Source organism: Sapajus apella, unplaced genomic scaffold, assembly GCF_009761245.1.
Source record: "Sapajus apella isolate SASKATOON/1434 unplaced genomic scaffold, GSC_monkey_1.0 scaffold52, whole genome shotgun sequence".
In the NCBI taxonomy this organism is placed as follows: domain Eukaryota; kingdom Metazoa; phylum Chordata; class Mammalia; order Primates; family Cebidae; genus Sapajus; species Sapajus apella.
This window is the reverse complement of record NW_022436992.1, coordinates 1,001,436-1,025,483: the sequence shown is the minus strand read 5'-3', so window position 1 is coordinate 1,025,483 and position 24,048 is coordinate 1,001,436. Positions and strand designations below refer to the sequence as shown.

General features: G+C 40.0%; 1 protein-coding gene across 1 annotated transcript in view; it reads left to right on the top strand.

Annotated features, from left to right (window-relative positions):
• TACR1 (tachykinin receptor 1) overlaps positions 1-24,048 on the top strand; it is a 140,607-nt gene that overhangs the window by 76,726 nt on the left and 39,833 nt on the right. The window contains exon 2 of the mRNA XM_032243456.1: positions 2,424-2,618. Within this exon, the coding sequence (XP_032099347.1) occupies positions 2,424-2,618 (195 nt within the window). The remainder of the gene's footprint in view (positions 1-2,423; positions 2,619-24,048) is intronic.

The following is a 24,048-nucleotide window of genomic DNA, read 5'->3' as shown; positions in this document are numbered from 1 at the left end:
GCATCTTCACGGCTGTCTTTCCAGCTTTGTAGGGGGAAAACAATTTGCCTTTGGGAAATAATCCAACAAGCAATCCTACGGTTTTCATACAAACACTCAAAGAGGTTCTGACCATGACCATCTGGGTCCAACCCTTCACTGAATTGGAAAGACAGCAACACTAATGATTAAACAGGCCCACATGTGTTGATGGCTCTGATTCTGAATTTTCCCCCACCCATCACACCCCATGACTGAAGAAGAGGACACAGGGCTCCGCCACTGTCAGGCCTCAAGGAAGACACAGGACCAGGGGAGAAATCAACACTTCTCAGGGTCCTTTTCAGGGGACTACTCCAGAGATGGAAGCTCATCTAGTCTGTGGTGTCCTGGACCTTCCTTGACAGTAGTCGTGGCCCTTTTGGAGTAACCTAAAGAAAACAGGCAATGCTTGATTTGCAACATCTTGAGAGTTGTTTTCGTCCTTTTGATGACCTTCAGGCAGCATTTGAGTGATAGGCTTTGTACCAACAACAGAACCAGAGATTTATAGATTACTACACACCCCCACTATCATATCTTTTCTAAGTCCCTTTCTGTAATTCCACTCTCCCCCGACTTTAAGATCACTACGCACTTTCTAAAAGACGCAGAAGGAAGAGTCTCTAGGAGTTTCCTTCCTGGGAGCTGTTGCGACTTCTAATATAAAGGCTGACATGAAGTGTCCTCCTAGCAGCCAGACTCTATACACTAAACACCTTCAGTGGCCCTTACAGACCAGGGAAGAACAGCCCAGGTCCCTAGCATGAAAATGCAGACAGAAGTTTCTGAAGTTTACAGTGATAAAAGGATGCTCAAGGAAGGCTTCATGCAAACAGAGCTTAATCCTAACATGGAGAAAGAAGAAGCTCCAAACACTTCCTGCCATTGGGGCAGGATGCTCATCAGGTTCACCCCAAATCCAGCACACCTCTTGAAGCCCCTCCAGTAGACCACCTGCCGTTTCAGAGCTTGAGTGTCTCCGCAGCTCCCCTAAGACTCCAAGGTATTGATCCAATGACCGCTTGAGGTCACTTATCCTGCTGCTGTATTTTGAGCTGCTTATTGATGCACCTTTTCTCCCTGGAGAAACTAGAAGTTTATAGCCCAGAAGGAAATGCTGTGCTCTACGTGCAGCAGGTGCCCAGTGGGAATGTATTGAGTGCTTACTGAATAAAATTGCTTTACTTGTAACCCTGGCCCCACTGCTGGTCTAGAGATCCTAGGAGTCCAAAGAATACAGCAAAAGAATTACGTGGAATGAAGTGGACCCAGCTGACAGCTGGGCTGCTCATCTCTGAAGTCTCCATTGGCCATTCCATCCCATGGAAGTCAGAAACACATGACTGTCAGAATCAATGTGTGATTCTGAGATTTTGTCAGATAATATTTAAACCCCAAAGACCCTATAAGATATAAGATATCATTCCTTCTCTTTAAAAAATGCTTATTTTAAGGTATAGAGCTATAAACTTTGCAAGTAAAATATGTATAGAGAGATGTCTTTTAAAATGAAAGAGGCAGAATTGATGTGCTTATAACTGACATGAAAGGCTGAAATGAAATACTTATCCTTCACATCTCAGCAACATCTCAGAGGCCGTGCATAAATACAAACATGTGGACACATTCATTCAGATGACACTGTTTAGTGCCAGAGCCCAGGAGTGAGGAGATGGAGAAATGGCTCCAGATATGAAGTCATTAGTCACTGTGCTCCCCTCTTCCTGCAACAAGGTGTCATCCACGCTGGCCCTTTGTGTACCCTAGTGTGTCTGCCTCAGCAGGCACAGGCTGCCTTTCTCCTCATGAAGTATGTATACTCAGCCACACACTGACTCCTTGATGCTCAAAGAATTGATGAAATTTTCTCCAGGAGCTGTTGTTTGTTGCCAACTTTAGGCCAACGCTTTGTCACAGAGACACATTTATTTCTCTTCAACTGTGTGGACTGAAGTAAGACTGCTAACCTTTTATACTATCACACAGGACTGAAAACAAGTACTATTCTGATCACCATTATCTCTTAATCCAAAAAGAATAAAATACAGCCTTGACATTGAATAAATTTACAGTCCCAATTTTTCTAATTTCACTTACCTGTACCTGGCTGTCCTGTCCCCAGCATGGGCATTTTAATGGTGAAGATGTCTCTCCTTGAATGTTGCTAGATGGGTTCTGAAATACTGAAAAACCTAGCTGGCTTTTCTTCTGCATGTTGGCATTGTGTGCCATATTATAAAGCCTAAGGATAGAATATAGAAAAGGAATTGGAGAATAATTGTACAAATCATCAGGAATCAAAGGGTTTCCATGAGTGTCTTTATTGACGGAAAAAAACACGGAATCTCTGATGCAGATTTTGGTGACCAAATCAGAACTTGGTTCTTTCTTGTCTGTTCCAGGTACATGGCCATCATCCATCCCCTCCAGCCCCGGCTGTCAGCCACGGCCACCAAAGTGGTCATCTGTGTCATCTGGGTCCTGGCTCTCCTGCTGGCCTTCCCCCAGGGCTACTACTCAACCACAGAAACCATGCCCAGCAGAGTCGTGTGCATGATCGAATGGCCAGAGCATCCCAACAAGATTTATGAGAAAGTGTGAGTAGAGATGACTCCCCATGCCAAAGCAACCGTGGTGCTGGGTACCTTCCGGGCCCCTTCTTATGCTTTCTCTCCATAATCTTTTGTTGGTACAGATTTAATGTGTGTCTGCAAGCATTTCTCACGTTCACCCTCATATCAGGTTGATATGTCCACAGTTATCACGGGACTACAGTATCCCAGCTACTATTCTGAGCATTTGAAAGGTAATTTTTGAAGTGTAAGATCTAGATCCTGTTACAGCAGAGCCATATCCCTCAGGCCTTTACCAGAGACATTACCCTGCTGGGATCTGCATTTCTTTGCCTAGGAACCTTTTCCTAAGCTTCGGAATGACGCTCTTCCCTCCTGCACAGATGCAGGAAGGTGGGAAATTACCCCCAACTCCCAGCAGCTCTCAAAAGTGACTGAGGGGCTGCTCTGTCTATGGAGTAGCCATTCTTTAATATCTTTTTTTTTTTTTTTTTTGAGACGGAGTTTCGCTCTTGTTACCCAGGCTGGAATGCAATGGCGCGATCTCAGCTCACCACAACCTCCGCCTCCCGGGTTCAGGCAATTCTCCTGCCCCAGCCTCCTGAGTCGCTGGGATTACAGGCACACGCCACCATGCCCAGCTAATGTTTTTGTATTTTTAGTAGAGACGGGGTTTCACCATGTTGACCAGGATGGTCTCGATCTCTTGACCTCATGATCCACCCGCCTCGGCCTCCCACAGTGCTGGGATTACAGGCTTGAGCCACCGCGCCCGGCCATTCTTTAATATCTTTACTTTCTTAATAAACTTGCTTCACTTTGCACTGCAAAAAAAAAAAGAACACTGACTGCGGGGAGCTGGCACCTGAACAGCCATCTCTCACCCCTCAGGTTGTGTCTGTGGTTTCTGTTTTACATCACGTCCAGGCTTTCCTTGTGGGATTAACCTCCAGTGGTAGCTGGCTGCCCTTTACTGGCCACTGTGCCTTCCCTATACCACTGTCCCCCTTTTCTTACTGGTGTTTCTTCTCCCTAATAAGGTACTTGCACTTAAAGATCTTGAGATAAAGATTCCCCTTTGCGGAGGACCAAAATAAAACACCTACACCCAGGATTTTTCAGCTGGAAAAATAGGACATATGCAGGTGAAACAGACAGGAAGGCCAGGCCAGGCATTGAGAGCTTATGTGTTACAGGTCCCTTCCAGGGCAGACGTAGCGGCCTGCCTGATCACATTTAGGGTTTTTCAAAGTATCCCAGCAATTTTCTCCAAGACTTCTTATCCTTGAGGCAATATTGAAATGGCATATTCTTTGTTTTGTTCTACTCAAGTGAGCCACAATGTGACATTTATATTACAGTTAGTTTTCTGGGCTCAGAGCACATGGATAATGTGGATCTTTTTGAAAGCCCACTATAATTCTCCAATCTCAGGCTTTTTATGTGAATCATAAAAGAACATTGGTGCTAGAATCAAAAGATCTGAATTTTAATTACAAGATGGCCAGTAACTGGTCATGTGACCAGAGCTCTGCTTCCTATAAACAATTCTCGTGAAGATTAAACAAGATAATGTCTTCTCACCTTGTAAGCTATTAAATGTCATACAAAAGGTATGAACAAAATTCACCAGATAGCAGTATAATTATGAGACCTTTAAACTTGGGTTAAAATGAGACACCATGCTTGTCATTCCCCCCAAGATTTGAGGGCTGAAAGCCTATTGCACACAGTCATCCTGCTGCATCCGTTTCATGAGTATGGAAATGCAGCTTGCCAGAAAGCAATACATAAAGCTCAGACATCGCCTTCCAGACCCAGACAGTGGGATTTAATCGATCAAGCAGTGGGGGGATTAATGCTCAGCCTAGGAGACATCGAAAATTATTCTTTCAAATGAAACTGCAAGCCTGAGCAAGGTCTCAGCGGGAGAAAGAACACAGCTTCACAAGCCATACAGGACCTGTGAACATGTTCAAGCCAGAAGGTATTTTACTTAAAAAGGAAATTTAAAGAAAAAAAAAAGCCTCTGAATTACAGCTCGTTATATAAACTGCTTCAGAAATCTCTCCCGTTGTTTCCATGGGCTATAGCTCAGCTCTTAGTTCTCATGGTCTTTTCAAAATCTGATCACTTGCTACAACTTTTGTTTCAAAATATTCGCAGTTCTTTTATCTCACAACAAATTTAAAGTTTAACTTGGAAATAAAGATTAATTTTACCACAGATCTCTGAGGTCTTTTCCAAAAAAGAATAATATTTTTGGAGGGTCTTATTTTTGAACATTTTGGTGTTTTATGCTATGAATGACTAGAAAATCCCTTTGAGACTCAACATGATGTGTTGGATTGTCTTGTTCCCATGCTTTGAGAATTTAGGGTAGCTGTTACTGGATGTACAGTTAAGTTTGCCATTGTTATTTATTACATCATTTTAACCTAAAAAAAATGAGCCTGGCTTAAGAGCATCTAATGTTATCTATTCATGAAGTATAACATGTTTATTGATACAATAGTAAATCAAAAGAGTACCTTTGTCATTCACTTAATGACAGCGATAGAAACATAAGTGCATAGCATAGCTTTATTCAAACCCACCTTCTTTTTGTCAGCATCCTTCATAACACATTCTAATATATTTCTAGACAATTTCAATTTTTGCCATATCTAAACTAAGTAATTATATTACCTTCTTTTAGAAGAAATGACTACCACTTTTGTGGTACACAACAATCCCAAATTTGAAACCAGATGGAAACTTCATTTTGAGGCGGTATGAATAATTAGCAGAGGGTGTGCTCTGAAGTTAGATGAGAGATCAGCTCCCAGTCCCATCACTTTCTAGCTGAGTCATAATGGTCAAGTAATTTAAGGCGCTGAGCCTAGTAGTACAGACAGTCCCCCATTTTGAAGGTTCAACTTGCAATTTTTCCCCTTTACAATGATGGAAACCTGATATGCATTTAGAAGAAACTGTAATTTGAGTATTCATACAACCATTCTGTTTTTCATTTTCAGTGTAATTTTCAATAAATTACATGAGATAGTCAACACTTTATTATAAAATAGGCTTTATGTTAGATGATTTTGCCCAACTGTAGGCTAATGTAAGTGTTCTGAGTATATGTAAGGTAGGCTGGGCTAAACTATGATGTTTGATAGATTAGGTGTGGTAAGCGCATTTTCAACTTAAATTATTTTCAATTTATAATGGGTTTAACTGGATCTAACCCTACTGTAAGTCAAGGAGCAGCTGTACATTCCACAAAGAAGTGTTGAGAGAAGTACATAAAAATAACCTACATGAAGTCCTCAGCCTAGTGCCCTACATATGGTAAGGGTCTGGTGAGTGTTAACTACCAATGTTAGCATCATTCATTAATCTGGGTTCACTGGAAGATGACTGGCAGCAGACAGTGTGATGGGAAGATGCTTAGGCCCAATTTCATTAATGAATAATTTGTGTAAGCTAATTGCATAAAATGTTTTGTGAAAAATCTCAGGTTGCTGCATATGGCTTCTGGCTGCATGGTAGACCTCCAACCATGATCATTCATTCAAACTCTTTACTAATGTTTACTACAAATACAGTTAAACTAACGTTTACTAAAACATCGATTAAATTAAGCACTATTAAAGACGGGCAATCCAATAAAAGAAAGGACAAAGGTTTTGAACGCGGGCTTCACACACACACACACACACACACAATACAAATGGCCAATAAATATATAAGGAGGCACACAACTTCCTTTGTTCCCAGTGAAATGCAAATTAAAACCATAATGAGATCTTACTTCACAGCCATCAAACTAGAAAATGTTAAGAAATCTGGCAAAACTGTTTCAAACTAAGCAATAAGAACATTTGTCAACTGCTAGAAGAAATATAAATTGATAATTACATTGGAAAATATCTTTTTTTTTTTTGAGATGGAGTTTCACTCTTCTTGTCCAGGCTGGAGTGCAATGGTACAATCTTGGTTCACCACAATCTCCGCCTCCCAAGTTCAAGCAATTCTCCTGCCTTAGCCTCGCAAGTAGCTGAGATTACAGGCGCCCGCCACCACGTCCAGCTAATTTTTTGTATGTTTAGTAGAGACGGGGTTTCACCATGTTGGCCAGGCTGGTTTTGAACTCCTGACCTCAAGGCCGCCTGCCCTGGTCTCCCAAAGTGTTGGGATTACACGCATGAGCCATCATGCCCAGCCCAGAAAGCAGTGTCTATTTTATAGTTTCTAGAAAAGAAGAAGCTATGCATACCCTGTGACTCAGAAATTTCACTTGTAGGCAATTACTCTAAAAAAAAAAAAAAAAACCATGCACATATGCACTCAGTTACAATAGAAATAATGTTCCCATCAGCATTGCTCAGCATTAATGCCTCCAAACGGGAGATGTTTCAAATATCCTTCATCAACAGAATGGATTAAAAAAAAAAATGTGGTGGCCCAGTGCAGTGGTTCATGCCTTTCATCCCAGCACTTTGAGAGGCCCAGACAGGTGAATTGCTTGAGACCAGGTGTTTAAGACCAGCCTGGGCAACATACTGAAATCCCATCTCTACAAATAAATTAGCTGTCCCATGGTGGCATGTGCACCTGTGGTCCCATCTACTCGGGAGGCTGAGGTGGGAGGATTGCTTGAGCCTGGGTGGCAGAAGTTGCAGGGAGCTGAGGTCACTTCATTGCACTTCAGCCTGGGTGACAGTAAAACCCTGTCTCAAAAAAAAAAATTTTGGGTGTCTCATAAAAATTTAAAGTGCCTTATATAAATACAAATCAACACAAATGTAGATTATTTCCCTCTTTATAACACAAAACATAGCCTATTATGCACACTGTTATGCACTTGTTTTTTTATCTCAATATGTCTTAGAGATATTTCCATATTGTTCATAAAGAATTTCTCTGTTTTTTTGTTAGTATTCCAACTTTTGAATGTATGCTATTGTTTAACCAATTATTTATTGGTGGACTTTAAATTGTCTTCAATGATTTGCTATTACAGAGTGCCACCATGAATAACTTTTACATATATCATGCAAGAATATCTATAGCATAAAATCTCAAAAATAGATTACACCACCTTAATTTTGATATTTGCCCTCCATACAGGATCCAATTTACATCCCCACCTGCAATGTGTGAGAGTTCCTGTTTCTCCACAACCTTACCAGCAAAGAACATCATCAAGCTTTTAGATTTTTACCTATCTGATAGGAGAAAAAAATGGGAATGGGATCTCATAGTTAAAATGTTCATTTCTCTTTTAGGAGTGGGGATGAACATCTTTTTATAACTTAATAGTCATTTGTATATATATTTTATAATCTGCTTATTTCATTTATCATATCATAAGCAATTTCCTATATTATTAAAATCGTTTCTACAACTTGATATAAAGACACACACACGTGCGCACACACACACACACACACACACACACACGTTGTTAACAAATCCCCTCCTTTGAAAATTTATTATTTCAGTGATTCCTTTTAACTGACCAGTAAGATAAACCACCAGCTTCAAAGTGAGCTACTTCTAGCTGTATTCCTAGATCCCTGGGGGGACTATTCAGTTTTATCTGCCATTCCCTGTCTATGTTTACAATCCACAGTTATAGATAATTATGCTAGCATTGTAACATTCATGAAAATTGAGGCTTGGGGTTCATCATTAATACAATATTATTATAATTTGTACTTAAGTCCTGCAATAATTAGCAACTTAGCAGCTTAGCATGGCTGCTCTGGCAAAACTATGACACTACATGGGAAGTTCTAGGAAGGTGGAGATGATTGACAGGTGATAAAGAAATATTTTACATATAATCAAAGGTGACCCTTCCTGTTGGAGAAGAAAGCACAGAGGAAGACAGGTGAATGCATAAAGAAGAAAAATTTGGCTTTGCAAAATGCATTGACCCTTTCCTTTTTTCTATAAAAACTGTGAGTGGCATGCAGTAGGATTTCAAAGTTAATCAGAGATAAGCCCACTCTTGCAGATGTTATATGGGCTGTAAGGTTGCAATGGTCCCAGAAGGTACTAGAGCAATGCCCCTGAGGACAAGGAAGATGAACGAGCCAACATTTCTTCATCAGAGGACCCACCACCAAGGCCAAGAAAAAATCTGTAATGAAGATAAAAAATGAAAAAGATGTCTAAAAGAATGAGACTTAGGCAGCCTGGGGAATTTCTGCTTCCCTGAGTCATTTATTAATATTGGTCATATGTCATTTTCTGATAATTAAATTTCTATGTACATAACTTTATGGTAGAGTTTTAGCAAGAAGTAAGACATTCCTATTCTGAATTATAAATACTACTAATCATAGTGGGAGAGGAGGCTATGTTAGAAAACAGAATCATTCATTTAATTAACTGGACATTTTGTGGAAATGTGAGTGAATATCGATATGTTAATTCTCTATAAGTACCAGCTGTAACAGAAGACTACAAAAATATGCCATTGTTGTTATTTACAGCACTTTGTCTTTTGTATATTACGGTTTATTATCAAAAATCAGTTGAAATTTTTATATTTATACATATTCTTTATTTTAATTCGCAGTAATAAAAATTGAAACAGCTCATTAACAGGGAGTAAAACAGGACAGAGGAGTATTTAAAAATATACCTACAGGACTACTTCTCAGATTTTTCACTTTCTTGATTATTTTACAAATTCTTTTAAAAATGTGGATCCTTTGCCAAGCTGCTACAGGCCTTGGCCAAAGGGGTGTCAACATATTTGTGTTTCCAGGATTGATTGTTTGCACTAGCTGTTGGGATTAATCTCTTCCCCTGATACCCACTACACTTATAAATATAGCCCAGGGCCCTTAGTATTTTCACCTTGGTTGATGAAAAGCAGTTAAACCAAGAGGGAAGTGTGCACTGACACTGCAGGGGAAGATGGTAGCATAAAAACAAGCTTAATCTTGACTCCCAGACAGAAATCAGTGTGAACAAAGTTTAAAAAAAAAAAGAGAGGAGGAAAGCCCACATTACTGCAGAAACTGGGAAGGTTGCCATACAAATGTCAGAAATTTTGTGACATTTCTGGTAGACATTGTGCAGATAGAGCCGAACTGGAGGCAGCCACCAAGTGCTGTTATGGCCTCTACATACCAGCAGCCCCTAATTAGGAGGTGAAAGCCTGAGCCTTGAAGCCTTGAGAAAGATGGGCCCACCCAATTCAGGACTCCTTTGGGCTGCTGCCATCAACTTCCGGAGGCAGCTGCCCTCAGATGGAGAAAGAGAAAGCACAAAGAGGCCAGAGAGCATAATTCACAATAAAATAAAATGATGATTTTCTACAACACCATAAATAATCAAACTGATACAGCTTGGAGGTAAAGGGGAATGAAACTACCATTCAAAAATTACGTTTACAAAGGACACAGGGATCAAAATCTGTGCAGGGAAGATCTTTCCAATGCCCTTATCAGCTCTTCAAGAGTACAGAACAATATGGAAATCTTGCTCATTTATTATAGAAATTTGGAAAAACCTAAACATGAAAAGCTAATAAAAGCAACTCCAGAAACCAACTTTCAGACCAACTCTATTTACAAATATAGATGCAAACATCCCAATTAAAACATTCAACAAAAATAAAAATAAAAATTATGTTGAAACAGCAGTGCTATGTTTTTGAGCATGACTTTTTCCAGCAAATAATACTAGTAAATAAATTATCAGAAAATCTGTTATTACATTTCTTCAAATTAATTTGTTAAAGGGAAGTACCATATATTTATCTCAAGAAATGCCAAAATTAAATATGTTAAAATGTAATATGTGTTGAAGAAAAAAGCAGCTTATTTCATCAATAATCCTTGACAAAATAAAAAGAATAAGGGATCTCCTTTTCAACGAAAACAAAGTAAAAACACTTAGAATAATTAAGAAATATCCAGAATTTACATGAAGAAAATGAAAATATCATGCTAATTTAGACTTTACTGGATGCTGTAAGAAACTGTTTGAGAAATACATTCCACATGACTCAAAACTCAAAAAGTATTTAAGTGTATATAGAAAAGTTTCCCTTCTATCGTTATACAATTCCTAAAGATAACAGTTCTTCTCAAACTATTCCTAAGAGTATGTTTAGGCAGTTTGATAAAGCAAATCATCTGAAAGAGTTAATGGATAAAAATCGTTAAAGAAAATAATGAACAAGAAGAATTAATTCTGATATCAGCAAAATAACTTTTAAGAGAATGACGATAAATGACTTGCCATTCGAGCTCTCAAAATACTCAGTACTGGGGGTAGAATCATTCAATGAAAGTGGATGAGAAATCACACACACACACACACACACACAAAACCTCAAACATATAAAATTTTGTGTTTAGTATATGCAAAGATAGCATATGCTATCAGAAATCATTACGACAGAAATGCCATAAAATCTTGTCAGATTTGTAAGGATTATTCCATAAATATTTTTGGAAACCTGGATAACCTAAAATTGTAATATTCTGTTCTTGAATGAGTTTGTAGATTACTCTCTCTTCTACTGCCATCCACAATTTGGAGAGTTACAATATATAATAGCATACTGAAGCCTTTGAGAGGGTTTCCTCTCTTTAATAATGTTTTTGAAATAAATAGAATAATTTTTCATTCATATATTATTTATGTTAGCTTTTAATCATTGCCATTTTTAATAAAGTTACATTTTAGAACAGTTTTAGATTTACAGAAACGTTGCAAAGTTAGTACAAAAGGTTCCCAGATACTCCATACCCAGTTTCTCTTATTATTAATATCTGATTAGTACAGCAAATTGTCACAATTAATAAACTCAATATTGATAAATAATTCATAACTAAAATTCATACTTCATTCAGATTTTCCCAGTTTTTCTTTAACGTCCTTTTCCTGCTCCAGAATCACATCCAAGAAACCACATTGCATGTGTGTCTCTTTAGGCTCCTCTTGGTTGTGACACTTTCTCATCATCATATTTTCTTTATCTATCCATTGATGGACACGGGTTAATTCCATATCTTGGTTATTGTGAATAATGCTGCAATAAACATGGAGGTGCAAATATCCTGTCAACAAACTGATTTTATTTCTTTCAGATCTATATCTAGAAGCAGGTTTGCTGAAGCATATAGTAGCTCTATTTTTAATTTTTTTAGGAACTTCCATATGGTTTTCCACAATGGCTGTAATAATTTACATTCCCATCAACCATGCACAAGTATTCCGTTTTCTCTACACCCAGTCCAAGACTTGTCATCTCTTGTCTTTTTGGTAATAGCCATCATAACAACTCTGAGGTGATAGCTTTGTGGTTTAAATTTGCATTTCCCCGATGATTAGTGCTGCTGAGCACTTCTCTCATATACCTAAAAGTCATTTGTATGTCATATTTTGAGAATTTTTCCTCCTGTTATTGATTTCTAGTTTCATATTATTATGGTTAAAAAAGATACTTGATATGATTTCAGTCTTCTTACATTTACAAGACTTGTTTTATTTCCAAAAATATTATCTGTCTTGGAGTGTATTCTGTGTGTGCTTGAAAAGAACATGTATTCTACTGCTATTGGATGGAATGTGCTGTGTATGTCTATAAGGTACATTTGGTTTAAGTATGTTTCAATTCTTATATTTCTTTATTGATTTTCTGTCTAGATGATTTTTATTTATAGTTGAAGTGAGTTATTAAAGTCCCCTACTATTGTTATGTTGCTGTCTAACTCTTCCTTAAGATCTTTTAATATTTGTTTTATATAGTTGGGTGCATAAATATAGATAATTGTTATATCCTCTTGACGAACTGATCCCTTTATCATGACATAATGATATTCTTTGTCTCTTTTTGTGGTTTTGACTTAAAGTCTGATACAAGTATATCTACACCTTCTCATTTTTCGTTTGCATGGAGTATCTTTTTCTATCCCTTCGATTCCAGTCTATGTGTGTCGTTAAAGCCAAAATGGGTCTCTTTCAGGCAGAAGGTACTTTAGTCTTACTTTTTAATCCATTAAGCACTCTACGTCCTTTGATTAAGAATTCAATTTACTTATTTTCTATTTTCAAGGGAGTTATGAATAGGTAGATACTTACTACTTCCATTTTGTCAATTGTTTTCTGGTTGTTTTGCATATTCTTTGTTTTTTTCTTCCTCTCTTGCTCTCCTCCTTCATGATTTGACTATTTTCTGTAGTGGTATGCATTGATTCCTTTCTCTTTATCTTTTGGGTATCCACTATATGTTTCTGCTTTGTGGTTACCATGAGGCTTATGTAAAATATCTTACGGTTATAGCAGTCTATTTCAAACTGAAAACACTTACACTTGTATCCCCTACTCCACCATCTTTGTCAGATCTCTTTACAAACACTAAAATTATTATTTTTCTCCTCTTTCCCATACTATAGTCTTTGGAAGGAAGTTACTGCGTGCAGGCTATCATTAAGGAGTGAAGAGTAATGCTCCTACTCCTTTATTGCATAGTAACTACATAAATTATTTGAAATTTTTCTGCACTGAAGATTTGTCTCTTCTTTACCATTTACATATTTATTTATTCAATCATTTATTTAACTTAGTATGGACTCATGGGTATTTATTTTGGACTTGTGGTATACAGTAATTTCTTTGAGTTCCTTAATTTATTTTATTGCTCAAATCGTTCCAGTTTTGGCCATTGGGGCCACTTTCAGGTTAATTTTGTATCTCTTTAACATACCCCATTATGACACACCCCATACTTATAGGGATTTGAGAGTTTTGTTTGTAGTTTCTAGTTTTGTGCTTCTTGTGTTGTGTCATGCTGTGCTGTGTTTTGAGGACTTTCTTACTTTGCAATGCTACAAGATGCTCCAGGTTCATCTGCTTGTCTCACATATGCCAGCATGCCAAGTTACGGCAGAAAATATGTTCATGTCTTCTTTTTTTCTTTTTTTTTTTTGGAGAGACAGGGTCTCGCTCTGTCACCCAGGCTGGAGTGCAGTGGCACGATCTCGGTTCACTGCAACCACCACCTCCAAGTTTCAAACAATTCTTTTTTTAAAAAAAAAAAAAAAGTTAGGGTTTCACCATGATGGCCAGGCTTGTCTTGAACTCCTGACCTCAGGTGATCCACCCACCTCGGCCTCCCAAAGTGCTAGGATTACAGGCATGAGCCACCGCACCTGGCTCAAGCAATTCTTGTGACTCAGCCTCCCAAGTAGTTAGCACTACAGGCACGTACTACCACACCGAGCTAATTTTTGTATTCAATGGAGATGGAGTTTCACCATGTTGGCCAAACTGGTCTTGAACTCCTGACCTCAAATGCCTTGGCCTCCTAAGGAGTGAAGGAGTAATGCTTCATTATGGGATTATAGGCATGAGCCACATACCCAGCCTTTAGTTTCAATTGCCAAAGAAAGCCTAGCATTTATTTCTCAGAAATAAATCATGTTTCAGATTCATGATGATGATTTGCCCAATATGAGTCAAGATCTCACTCCCAAAGTAATCTACAGTGGGGCTACAACTCATGAGCTATGTGACTTTGGCAAGTTACTTTTCACTCTTCTGATCTTCAGTCTCCTCATCTGAAAATTAGGAATAATAATAGTATGTACATCATGAATTATTGTGAGGATTAGTTAAAATATTTTATGTAAAACCCTTAGCACAGTGTCTGGTACACAATGATCATTCATCTACCTTTAAGATGCTTATTTATTATTGTTATTAATATGGAAAGTCTTGAAGTATGATTAATGAGAGGATTAAAAAGATGCTTACATCATTTTTATTTTTGGCTTCATCTCTATCATTCTTATCTCTTTCAGAAAAATCTTCTTATTAGAAGCTAGGATTGCTGAGAATCTCACTTCTGTATCTATTATATTCTTATCTTTATTTTCACCTTGTTTTCCTTTTTCTAAAATATTCTCAGTGAATAATCAAATTGTCCTCTGCCTGACTAATTCAATTTTCTGCCTTGTCCAATATGTTATTCACGATTCTTTTTTTTTAATTCAGTAACCACATTTTTCATCATGGTTGTCTGGTTATAGACATTGGAACTCATCTAATGAAGTCTTTTTGGTTTCTTGAAGACAGATGTTATTAAGTACATAAATTAGCTATTTCAACAGTATTTTTTTTCTTACAGTAGTCTATTTCAGGGGGCACATTTATGTTACCAACAATATTCAGTGAAATGAAGGTTGCATTCTTCTGAACCACAAAATTTCCTTACCGTTACCAAGAACATTATTTTTTGACTTATTCTCACAATGAAAGAACTATGGCTCTGCAATGTGATTTATCATCTTATTCATTCACTTAGCAAATATTTATGAACCTTTACTTTATGGTATGTACTGTGCTGGAGACAAAACAATAACCTAACACACTTCTCACCTCAAAGCTCATAGAGTCTACTGGGCAATCAGACAGGTAAGCAAGCTTGTGAATACAGTAGTTCATGCTGCAACAAATCCACAGTGCCATTCATTACCAAAGAGTCATGAAATGCTCAACAGACCAAGTCAGCCAGGTCCTGGAGGTTAGATATGAGTTAGTCATATGGTATTTTGGGGATGAGGGGAAACAAAGCAGTAGTCAGAGTTTGTCAGAAAAAAAGAATTCCAAGTCAAGGCAACCTCATGCACAAAGATTTGAAAGACAGAGTATAATTTACGCCTAAGAAACTAAATTTAAAAATAATAATTGCTAACATGCATTAAGCACCTATGATGCTCCAGGCACTCTGCCAAGAACCTTGCATGCAGCATCTCATTTCATCCCCTCAGCAGCTCAGTGAGGTAGGCAAATTGTCCAAGATGCTCTAGCTAGCATGTGGCAAAACTAGAATCTGAACTACAGGAGTCTGTCTCTGGAACTCACTCATTAGCTACTACATCATCCTGCCTCTCTGAAAAAACTCAGCATGGTTGTGTGGAGGAGTGTGTGACGTGTGTGGGGGCATGGGTGGCATGGTCTGTGAAAAAGAATGGGAATAAGGGAAGAAATCCCAGGCTGAAGATCATGAAGAGTATTGTAGGACCATTGAGATTAGGCTTTGCTCTAACAACAATGGGGAATAAAGGCTGTAAGAAGAGGGTGGTCATGAGATGCCTGTGAGGTGCATCCCAGTGGACATATGTGTTCAGTGAGGTCTGAGGTAGAGATGTAAAAACGTGAGTTGTGACTCATAGATGGATTTACAACCTTGGGGACAGGTGAATCACCCAGGGGGAACTGACTGGAGAAGGTCTGGACAAAGCCCTGAGGAAGTCAATAGAATGGGAGGACTTGACAAAGGGGGCTGTGAGCCAGTGGCCAGCAGGGTAGGAGGAAAACTAGGGGTGTGGTGTCGGAGAATGCAAGGAAAGGGGCCCAGGAGTCACCCTGATTCTGCAAACCTCTTCCAAGGTTTGGTTTCTGGGGCAGCTGTGGGCAAGAATGTGGGTGGCTGGATTCATCTCAGCCTCAGATTTTTATCAGATGAGTATCAACAAGGTAGGAAAGAGTAAGGGAACCGGAGGTGACTTGTATAGGAGTGATTAGATTGATGGACAAGGAAGGAAAGAAAACATGAAGAGGCTGAGGAATAGGAAAGAAGTATCAGGTTCAGTCAATCTGAGTTTCCACAGACAGAGTTGTAACAGTGGAGGTACTTAGGCAAGTGACTTGGGAGGGCAGACATGGTATTTATGGAGACGATGTTTTAAAAAGTGATGCATATTCCAGGTATGCCCAGGACACAGATGACTGAGGGAAAAGAGAGACAGAACTCACTGGAGGTGAGTCTCAGCACTGAGATGGTTCTCCTCAGAGAGGATGAAGTCACTGGGATGAGATGGATGGAGAGAGGGAGGCTCTGAGCCAGAGCTGAGGTCCTCAGTGATCAGGGAAGAGTGACCAGGAGGCTGGAGGATGACAGCAGCAAGTGAAAAAGAAGATGTGGCAGGTATGTGCTCCTCAGAGGGGTGTGTCTGACAGGACACAGGTGAAGTGGTCTGGAAGTGGCATGGAGGAACAGGAGAACCCTCACTCCACCTGCTGGTTCTGAGGGGAATAAATGTGAAAGCAAGAAAAAAAAAAGTCTTAATTTGCAAGAACTACAGAGAACACACATTCTCACGAAGCAGCCAGAGTTCTATGAAGGCTGGTAATAAAAAGAACATTCCTAAAACTTCAAGTATGGACAGAAGATTGCTTGCCACAAAGCAGGAGACCAAAGGCAGAACAGGAGAGTTTGAGAGGAAAGTGGGAGAAACTGGGTTAGCTAATGAGACCAACCCAGAAGTCAGGGATTGAGAATTCACAACTAGAGCAACCCGGATGTGGTGGTGAGCAAGGCTGGCAGGGATGTGGGTTTCAGGGACCGAAGCCTGGAAGTCTCTTAACAGATGACAGTTGCTCACTTCAAGGCTTTGTGGTCCTCAAGGATTGGCCAATATTGAGGCAGCTATTCCTAGAGGTCTCTCTTCATCTTTCTCGTCTGACAACTGCTCCCTCAGTCGTCTCCAAAAAAATATTTCTGGGATATTTGAGGATGAATTTTAAGGCAAACGAGATCATTTTCTATGAAAAATTAGAAACAAACCCAATGTGCCATGATACGGTCTGGTTTGATTACGCATTAGAACATTCTATATTCTAAAATGAAAATGTTTAGGACAAATTTGTAATAACATGAGAAAATGCTTATGTTATGTTTGGGTAAAAAAAGGAAACAGAACTGCAGTATGGTAATGACAATGATGTAAAATCTGAGCACTAAAAGCAATCTATGCGTGAATTGTCTTTCTTTCTTGAGAATGGAATATATCAAATCATTAAGTCTTTTTGAAGAATGAATCCATCTCCTAGTACTTTTTTTCTCTCTGCATCTGCCCTGCGTTTCCATGATGTTCAAATTTTCTATGGTATGTGTATTATTTTTAACAGAATGTGTGGCGTATTCAGCAGTGTGCCAGAGCCAGCTGGCAAAAGCCAACTGTGCACATCTCTTCCCAACTCCATATTAGTGACATCACATTGTATCTTGAAATTGTAATTAGCTGTAACAGAAGTATTGACACCACAGAATGCTACAAACTGGGGATGTTTTTCTTTTCAGAGAGCCGAGTGTTACCAGCATACCACTGGCCACGTACTACCACCTGGAACAGGCAAGAATTAGAGAAACCAAATGTCCCGTTTGTCCTTACCTCAATGCAGATTCCTAGGGAGGAGAGAAGTCACTTGTTTACCTTTCAGATGAGCAAGAGAAAGAGACAAAATCTCTCTTGGATTTAAAGAGTAAATAATAGCTGCCTCAAGTTTGGGTGACCCTGGGCATGGACAGTGGTCAGAGGCTCACCCTAAGACTGGGCATAGGAAGGGTACCTGAGACTGGCTTAGCTCCCCCCCCAGTCCTGACTCTTCTGTGATGATCTATCACTATCATTACTTTTAACATGTTGAGCTCCATGGCTTTTGCCATTAAAAAGATCCAGATTGGCTCTAATCCTGAATGTGCCATTTAGTAGGTATGAGGATGTTTAGGTCAAGTCTCCAAATACTCATATATTTCACAGAACAGAAATAGTTTCACCATTTACAGTAGGAAGGAAAAAAGTAATGAAACAATGGTGTTACTGAAAACCCAGAGTGAGAAAGGATCAAAGAAATGTTGGCAAGTTATTTCACCTAGTTCCTTCATTGCAGAACATTTCTGAAGTACTGTGTACCCACTCAGAAAAAAAGACTCTGAAAAACACGCCTCTCTGTCTCTATTTGCCCACATTTGTCACTCCCATGAAAAATTAATTGTTTAATTGTGGTCAGAAGGCATCTACTTCTATTCTTCCCACCAAATGTGCATTGAAGTGGGGAACTTAGGCCGTTCTTTCAGAAATGCATGTGTTAAAGAGAAGGAGAGAAAAATAACACTTAACTTTATGAGGCAATGTGCTAAAGTAGTGTCATTTTCCAGGATACAAGAGACTTGAACACATCATCTGACTGAGGTGATGGAAATACTGGAAGATACAAGACAGATAGGGGTTGACTGATGGAGCAAAGTCCTGAAAGAGGTATACTAGAATGAGGTTGTGAGCACACATGGAAGGTTTGGCCCTGGGTCTGAGGAGGACCTCATCTTCCACTGAAGCAGGAGAGGAGAATGACTGGATGTGCAGAGGTAAAGACAGAAGTTGAGATAGGTATGTTGGAAGCTCTTGATATTCTCAGTGAAGTGGGAGGCAAGGTCACTGACAGAAAGAAGTGAGAAGGTTCTGGAACGTGCACCATAGACAATGTGAGAGGGTGTAGTGAGGCCCCAACTGAACCAGTTTATTGCAAAGTTCTAAGTAGATACCAAAGCATCATTTACACATTTTCTCTCTATTTGCACAATAGCCCTATACAGTACAAAGTACAATTATCATATCCAATTTTATATTAAGAATACAACCCAAAGTGATCAAGAAATTTACCCCAATTCACACAATTAAATTTACCCATCACACAACTTGTGATGCCAGGATTTAAATCCAGATCTTCCAAATCCATATCTGGCACCCTTTCACGCTACCAGGGCATTTCCAAACTGGACTCTGAGTTGCATGGAGAGTTCTGAGGTGCCTCCACCAGGACTGGTTGATGTTTAGGGAGAGCAGAGGAGCCCTGCTTCGACTGGAGGATAGCCCATCTTTTCAAATATGTCAACCCAACCACTCCAAGGTATTCAAAGAGCAACACAGACCACAGGCTGGTGACCAGAGGAAAGGAGAAGGATTTCATGAGTTTTACAATCAACCGCTCTGCCCCATGCCCAGAAGAGCACTGCACAATCTGATTGCTTCACAGATGAAGAGAACTAGGCTTTGTGCATGTCCTCTCTTGTACAAAATGGTCCCCTCACTGCCTCCATTTCTCACCTTGACCCTAAGCCTTAGAGGCAGTCAAGATAGTTGCTCTATCAAAATAATCCAAAACCTCAAATCCTTATCACACAGAACTTTATTTCTCATTCACAGTGTAAGTCCCGCCCAGGCCAGCAGAATCTTTCTCCTCACAGTCAGGAACTTGGGTGATGGAGGTTCTGCCATCTTGTAGCTGTACCACCTGGAGAACCTAGAAGGACACACAGAAGGGACATGGGGGATGGACAAGGCATCCTAAGAGGACTTAACTGGCTCACATTCCCATTTGCCAGAGTCACTCAACTGACTGCAATGAAGACCAATCATGAGGAAGAGCTGCTGGATATTAGGCGGGCACTAACTCTCCTAACCCAAAAGCTCCTGTCCTAAGGGTAAGCCTAGCTTCTTTCCCTAAGCTTTCAAGGCCTTTCCTACTTTGACCAGAATGAGTCCATCCAACAGTGCCCACTTTTGCAAAACGAATCCATTCGTGCCGGTGCTTAAACCTCGGCATCTGCTTTCTTCCCTCTCAAAACGGACCCCGTCCCTGCCAACCCAATCCTATCCTTCTCCAAGATTTAGATCAATATTGCCCCTTCCATGAGGTTGTCCAGACTCCTCACCCTTCAGTGAGTTCCCTCCTCTAATGGAGGCTGCGGAGAGAAAGCAGTATACGATGCTAGCATCTCTGGCCGATTATCTGGAGGCTAACTAAGTATGAACTGAGTTACAGCCATGGAAATTAGAATCATGTGCAGGTGTGCCACCACCTGAGTGTGCACCGTCAGGGAGAGTGAAGGGACAAGAAAAGAATGAAATCCAGCCACATGTCCAGTTCCTCAGCTGGGGTGACTCAAAGCGGTCAAAAACACACCAGACATTTTCAAAAAGCTTACCGTGCACTCAACACAGGACCAGACCCTATGGAAGAGCCAGGGAACACAATTTCCCACCCTTGCCCTCATGGAGAGGATCACTTATTACACAGAGCATGACTCTCCCTCCATCCTCACTCCCAGTCAGTGGTCAAGTCCTGTTGATCCTCAAAGGGCTCTCATACCTTCCCTAGCTTCTCTACCCTAAAGGCTGCTGCTGGAGTGAATTCCTCATCACTGTTCATGTGAATGATTCCAATCATATTTTAGCTTTCTCTCTGCCATGCTAGGCAAAAAAATAATAAATCTGTTCAAAATTCCTGTGCTAGCATCCAAGTTTTCACCAGGTGGCCCCAGTGCACCTATCTGAAATTATCTTTAGCACTCTTACTACATGCCGTCATGCCACATTCCAGCCAATCAGAGAACCTTACCCCACCTAAGCTGCTTTCTCAGCTTGGAATTTCCATTCCCACAAACTCTGCGTATTGAAATTCCTGCCCATCCTTGAATGCTGAAGGCAGATGGTAAATCCTTCATGACTACCTCTGCCACCACCTTCACTGCTACCACCACCATCACTACCACCACAGCTACCACTTGGCGATTTCCACCACTTCCTCACCTCCACCTCTATCCCCACCATCATCATCACCACCACCGCCACGTCCACCTCCACCACTACCACCATCACTGCCACCAATGCACCCACTGCCATTATCACCACAAGCACCACAACTCGCTATCTTGGAGAACCTTCACTACAAAAGGGTTTGGAAATCACAAACTATGTAGACTTGACATCCTGTGAATGCTATTTGCTTTAAGAGGCCAGCTACCATGCAGGGAGACTTCAAAGACCACTGTGGTCCCTGAACTACAGTGAATACCCCTCCTAGTGATGAACAATTTCATGGCTCATGGAAAAACCAAGGCAATGAAGCTGTGTATCTAGAGAGAGAGAGAGATAGAGAGAGAGAGAGTGTGTGTCTGTGTGTGTGTGTATGTGTGTGTGTGCGCGCACGCGCGCACTTTTGAGAGAACTGGAAAGTATGCTGAGTACTGCATTCAGCCTAGTTTGAAATAAAAACAAACACACACTAATGCTGTGTGTTCATTTCCTCATACGAATATATTTATTTCCTCATATAAATATATGTTCATTTCCTCATATAAATTTCTTCTCACAATCTTAGGCCGTCGATGTCATTTTCCTTATTTAATAGATAAAGATAGTTTGTAAACTGAGGCTTATAGAACTTATGTAACCTGTCCACAGCCATACACTAGTAAGTGGAAGAACTGCTTCTTCCCCATGTGGGCTGCCTTCTGCCCAACTTCTAGCATCAAAAAGCCCCAAGGGAGTATGGCATAGCCCACACAGCAGATAAGTCGCAGAGCAAAAGCAAAAGAATGTGAGTGAATCAGTCTTCTTAAGTTTTGGAACCCACTTCAGAGTTCACGTCAGATCATTTGTTGTGCGGTCTGTCAGTCATGGCTAAGAGTGATATGAAAAAGTAGAAGACACAAGACAGCTCAGAAAGGAGAGAGGAACACAGGCTGTGACTCAGGGTAGAATCCCAGCCCTGTTGCATTAATGGACTTACTTAAGCAAGTTGGGTTTTTTAACAGTTACGAACATTAGTTTTTCTCATCTTTAAAATGGATATTATGGCACCTCCCTTATAGGATTATCGAAAATATTGAAACTGACACCGTTGAAGCGTCTAGCAGGCCCTTGTGAATAAGAACTGTCATGTTATTATTGGTCATGGACCATGCTGTTAAACTGCCTATAATCTCCTAGAATGTGAAATCTGAGGAGGGCTTAAGCTTCATCCAATTCAACTCCTCATCTGTAAAATGGAAAGAATGAGATCCAGAGTGGTTGAGTCATTTCCCAAGGTCACCATGAGTTATGGTGGAGTTAGGAGTGAAAATTCAGGGGAGTTTTTTTTATATACTTACAAGCATATAAGAAATTGAAGAGTACAGGAAGGAATTCCATCAAGGACTAAAATGTGTGAGATTAAAAAAAAAAAAAATTACTCCATGAGCAATCAAGAGGAAGTAGAATTGATGCAAACCAGAGCCAAGAATGAAGGTTATATCTTGATTGGAACTTGAAGGAAGAGTAGAATGCTAATGGACAGAGAGTGGCTGCCTTTTTCAGATAAGATGAGAAGTGCTGGAACCTTAGCTGGATGGCCCCATTTCTACAATGTGACTAAGAACAGAGCAGTAGTCTGAGAGAGAACGGAAGTAAGGAGACCTGTATGGTCCCAGCTCAGAAGTGTTCCTGAGTTATAAGCACGGGTTACTCGGAAACACTTCTGAACCTGGACCTCACGCTCTTCAGAGAGGATGACTTTGGGATCATGAAGAATACATTCTTGGTGACACCATGGGTCTGATGGGGAAGGGTCACCACCCTTCCTTGGGAAATTTTTGTCCTAATTCTCAAAAGGTTTAAGATAGTATAGAGATTAAGAGAGTGGTAATTAGGGATGGGATAAGAACTATTAGCTGACATTTGTTGCTTATTGTGTGAGAAACTTACACTTAGTTTCTTAACTACAGCTTCCAGGCTAGAGGTAAATTTAAACATTTTTTGGTTGACAATTGGTTGAATTTGTCTAAAGACCTGGAATCAATAGAAAGAAATGTTTGGGTTGCAATAAGAGGTTGTAGGGACCAGATGAAGCAGATGAAGCTTTTAGCTAGCAGGCTTCAGAGAGAACAGGCTATAAAATGTTTAAAGTCTGTGTTGATGTTAATGCTCCAGAGAGATATAATGAGGCCAATTTGACCCCAATTCCCTTTATGGCCTGAACCAGTCTTTCAGGTTAAATTTTAAGAGCCCCGGCTGAGGAGGAAGTTCCTTTATATGGTTGGGGGACCTTAGAATTTTATTTTTGTCTACAAAATAAATTATGTCATATGTTAGAAAGTGAAAAGTGCTATGAAAAAAAAAAAAGAAAAAGCAGAGCAGCATAGGAGGGTGGACATTCAGGGAGGGCACAGCAGGGAACTGCACACCCCCCCCAGGACGACCATGTCACTGAGAAGTGACCTTAGAGCAGACTTGAAGGAGGTGGGGAGTATATTTGTTTTAGCAAATGTATGTGATAAGTCTTAACACTTTCCTTATTGACAAAACAATGAAATACAGGCAATTGGTAGAATGGTGATGATGATTTTAATGAAGATTAAGATGGTAATTAGCTGCTAGTGCATTTATTTGAGTCCAGATTTGTAAAACCTTTGTAATGTACTATGGTTTGGCTGGGGTGAGAGGACATGCGGTGGTAGTGGTGACAAAGCCAAGACCTTCAAGCCCAGGTTTCCCTTCACTGCTCCCGGTGTCTACATTGAGAACTTAAACTCTCCTGGCCTCGCTTTCCTCACCTCTCACCTAAGATACCTACAGCCTCTGCCACCAGCACACCATGTGACCCAGCTATGTGTCCACATGGCCAAACATCTCATTTCTCTAAAACATGCAGAAATAAAATCTTCTACATATGATTTCATTTAATGAAAGGACTCCACTTAATTTTTTTTTTTTTTTTTTTGAGACGGAGTTTCGCTCTTGTTACCCAGGCTGGAGTGTAATGGCGTGATCTCGGCTCACCTCAACCTCCACCTCCTGGGTTCAGGCAATTCTCCTGCCTCAGCCTCCTGAGA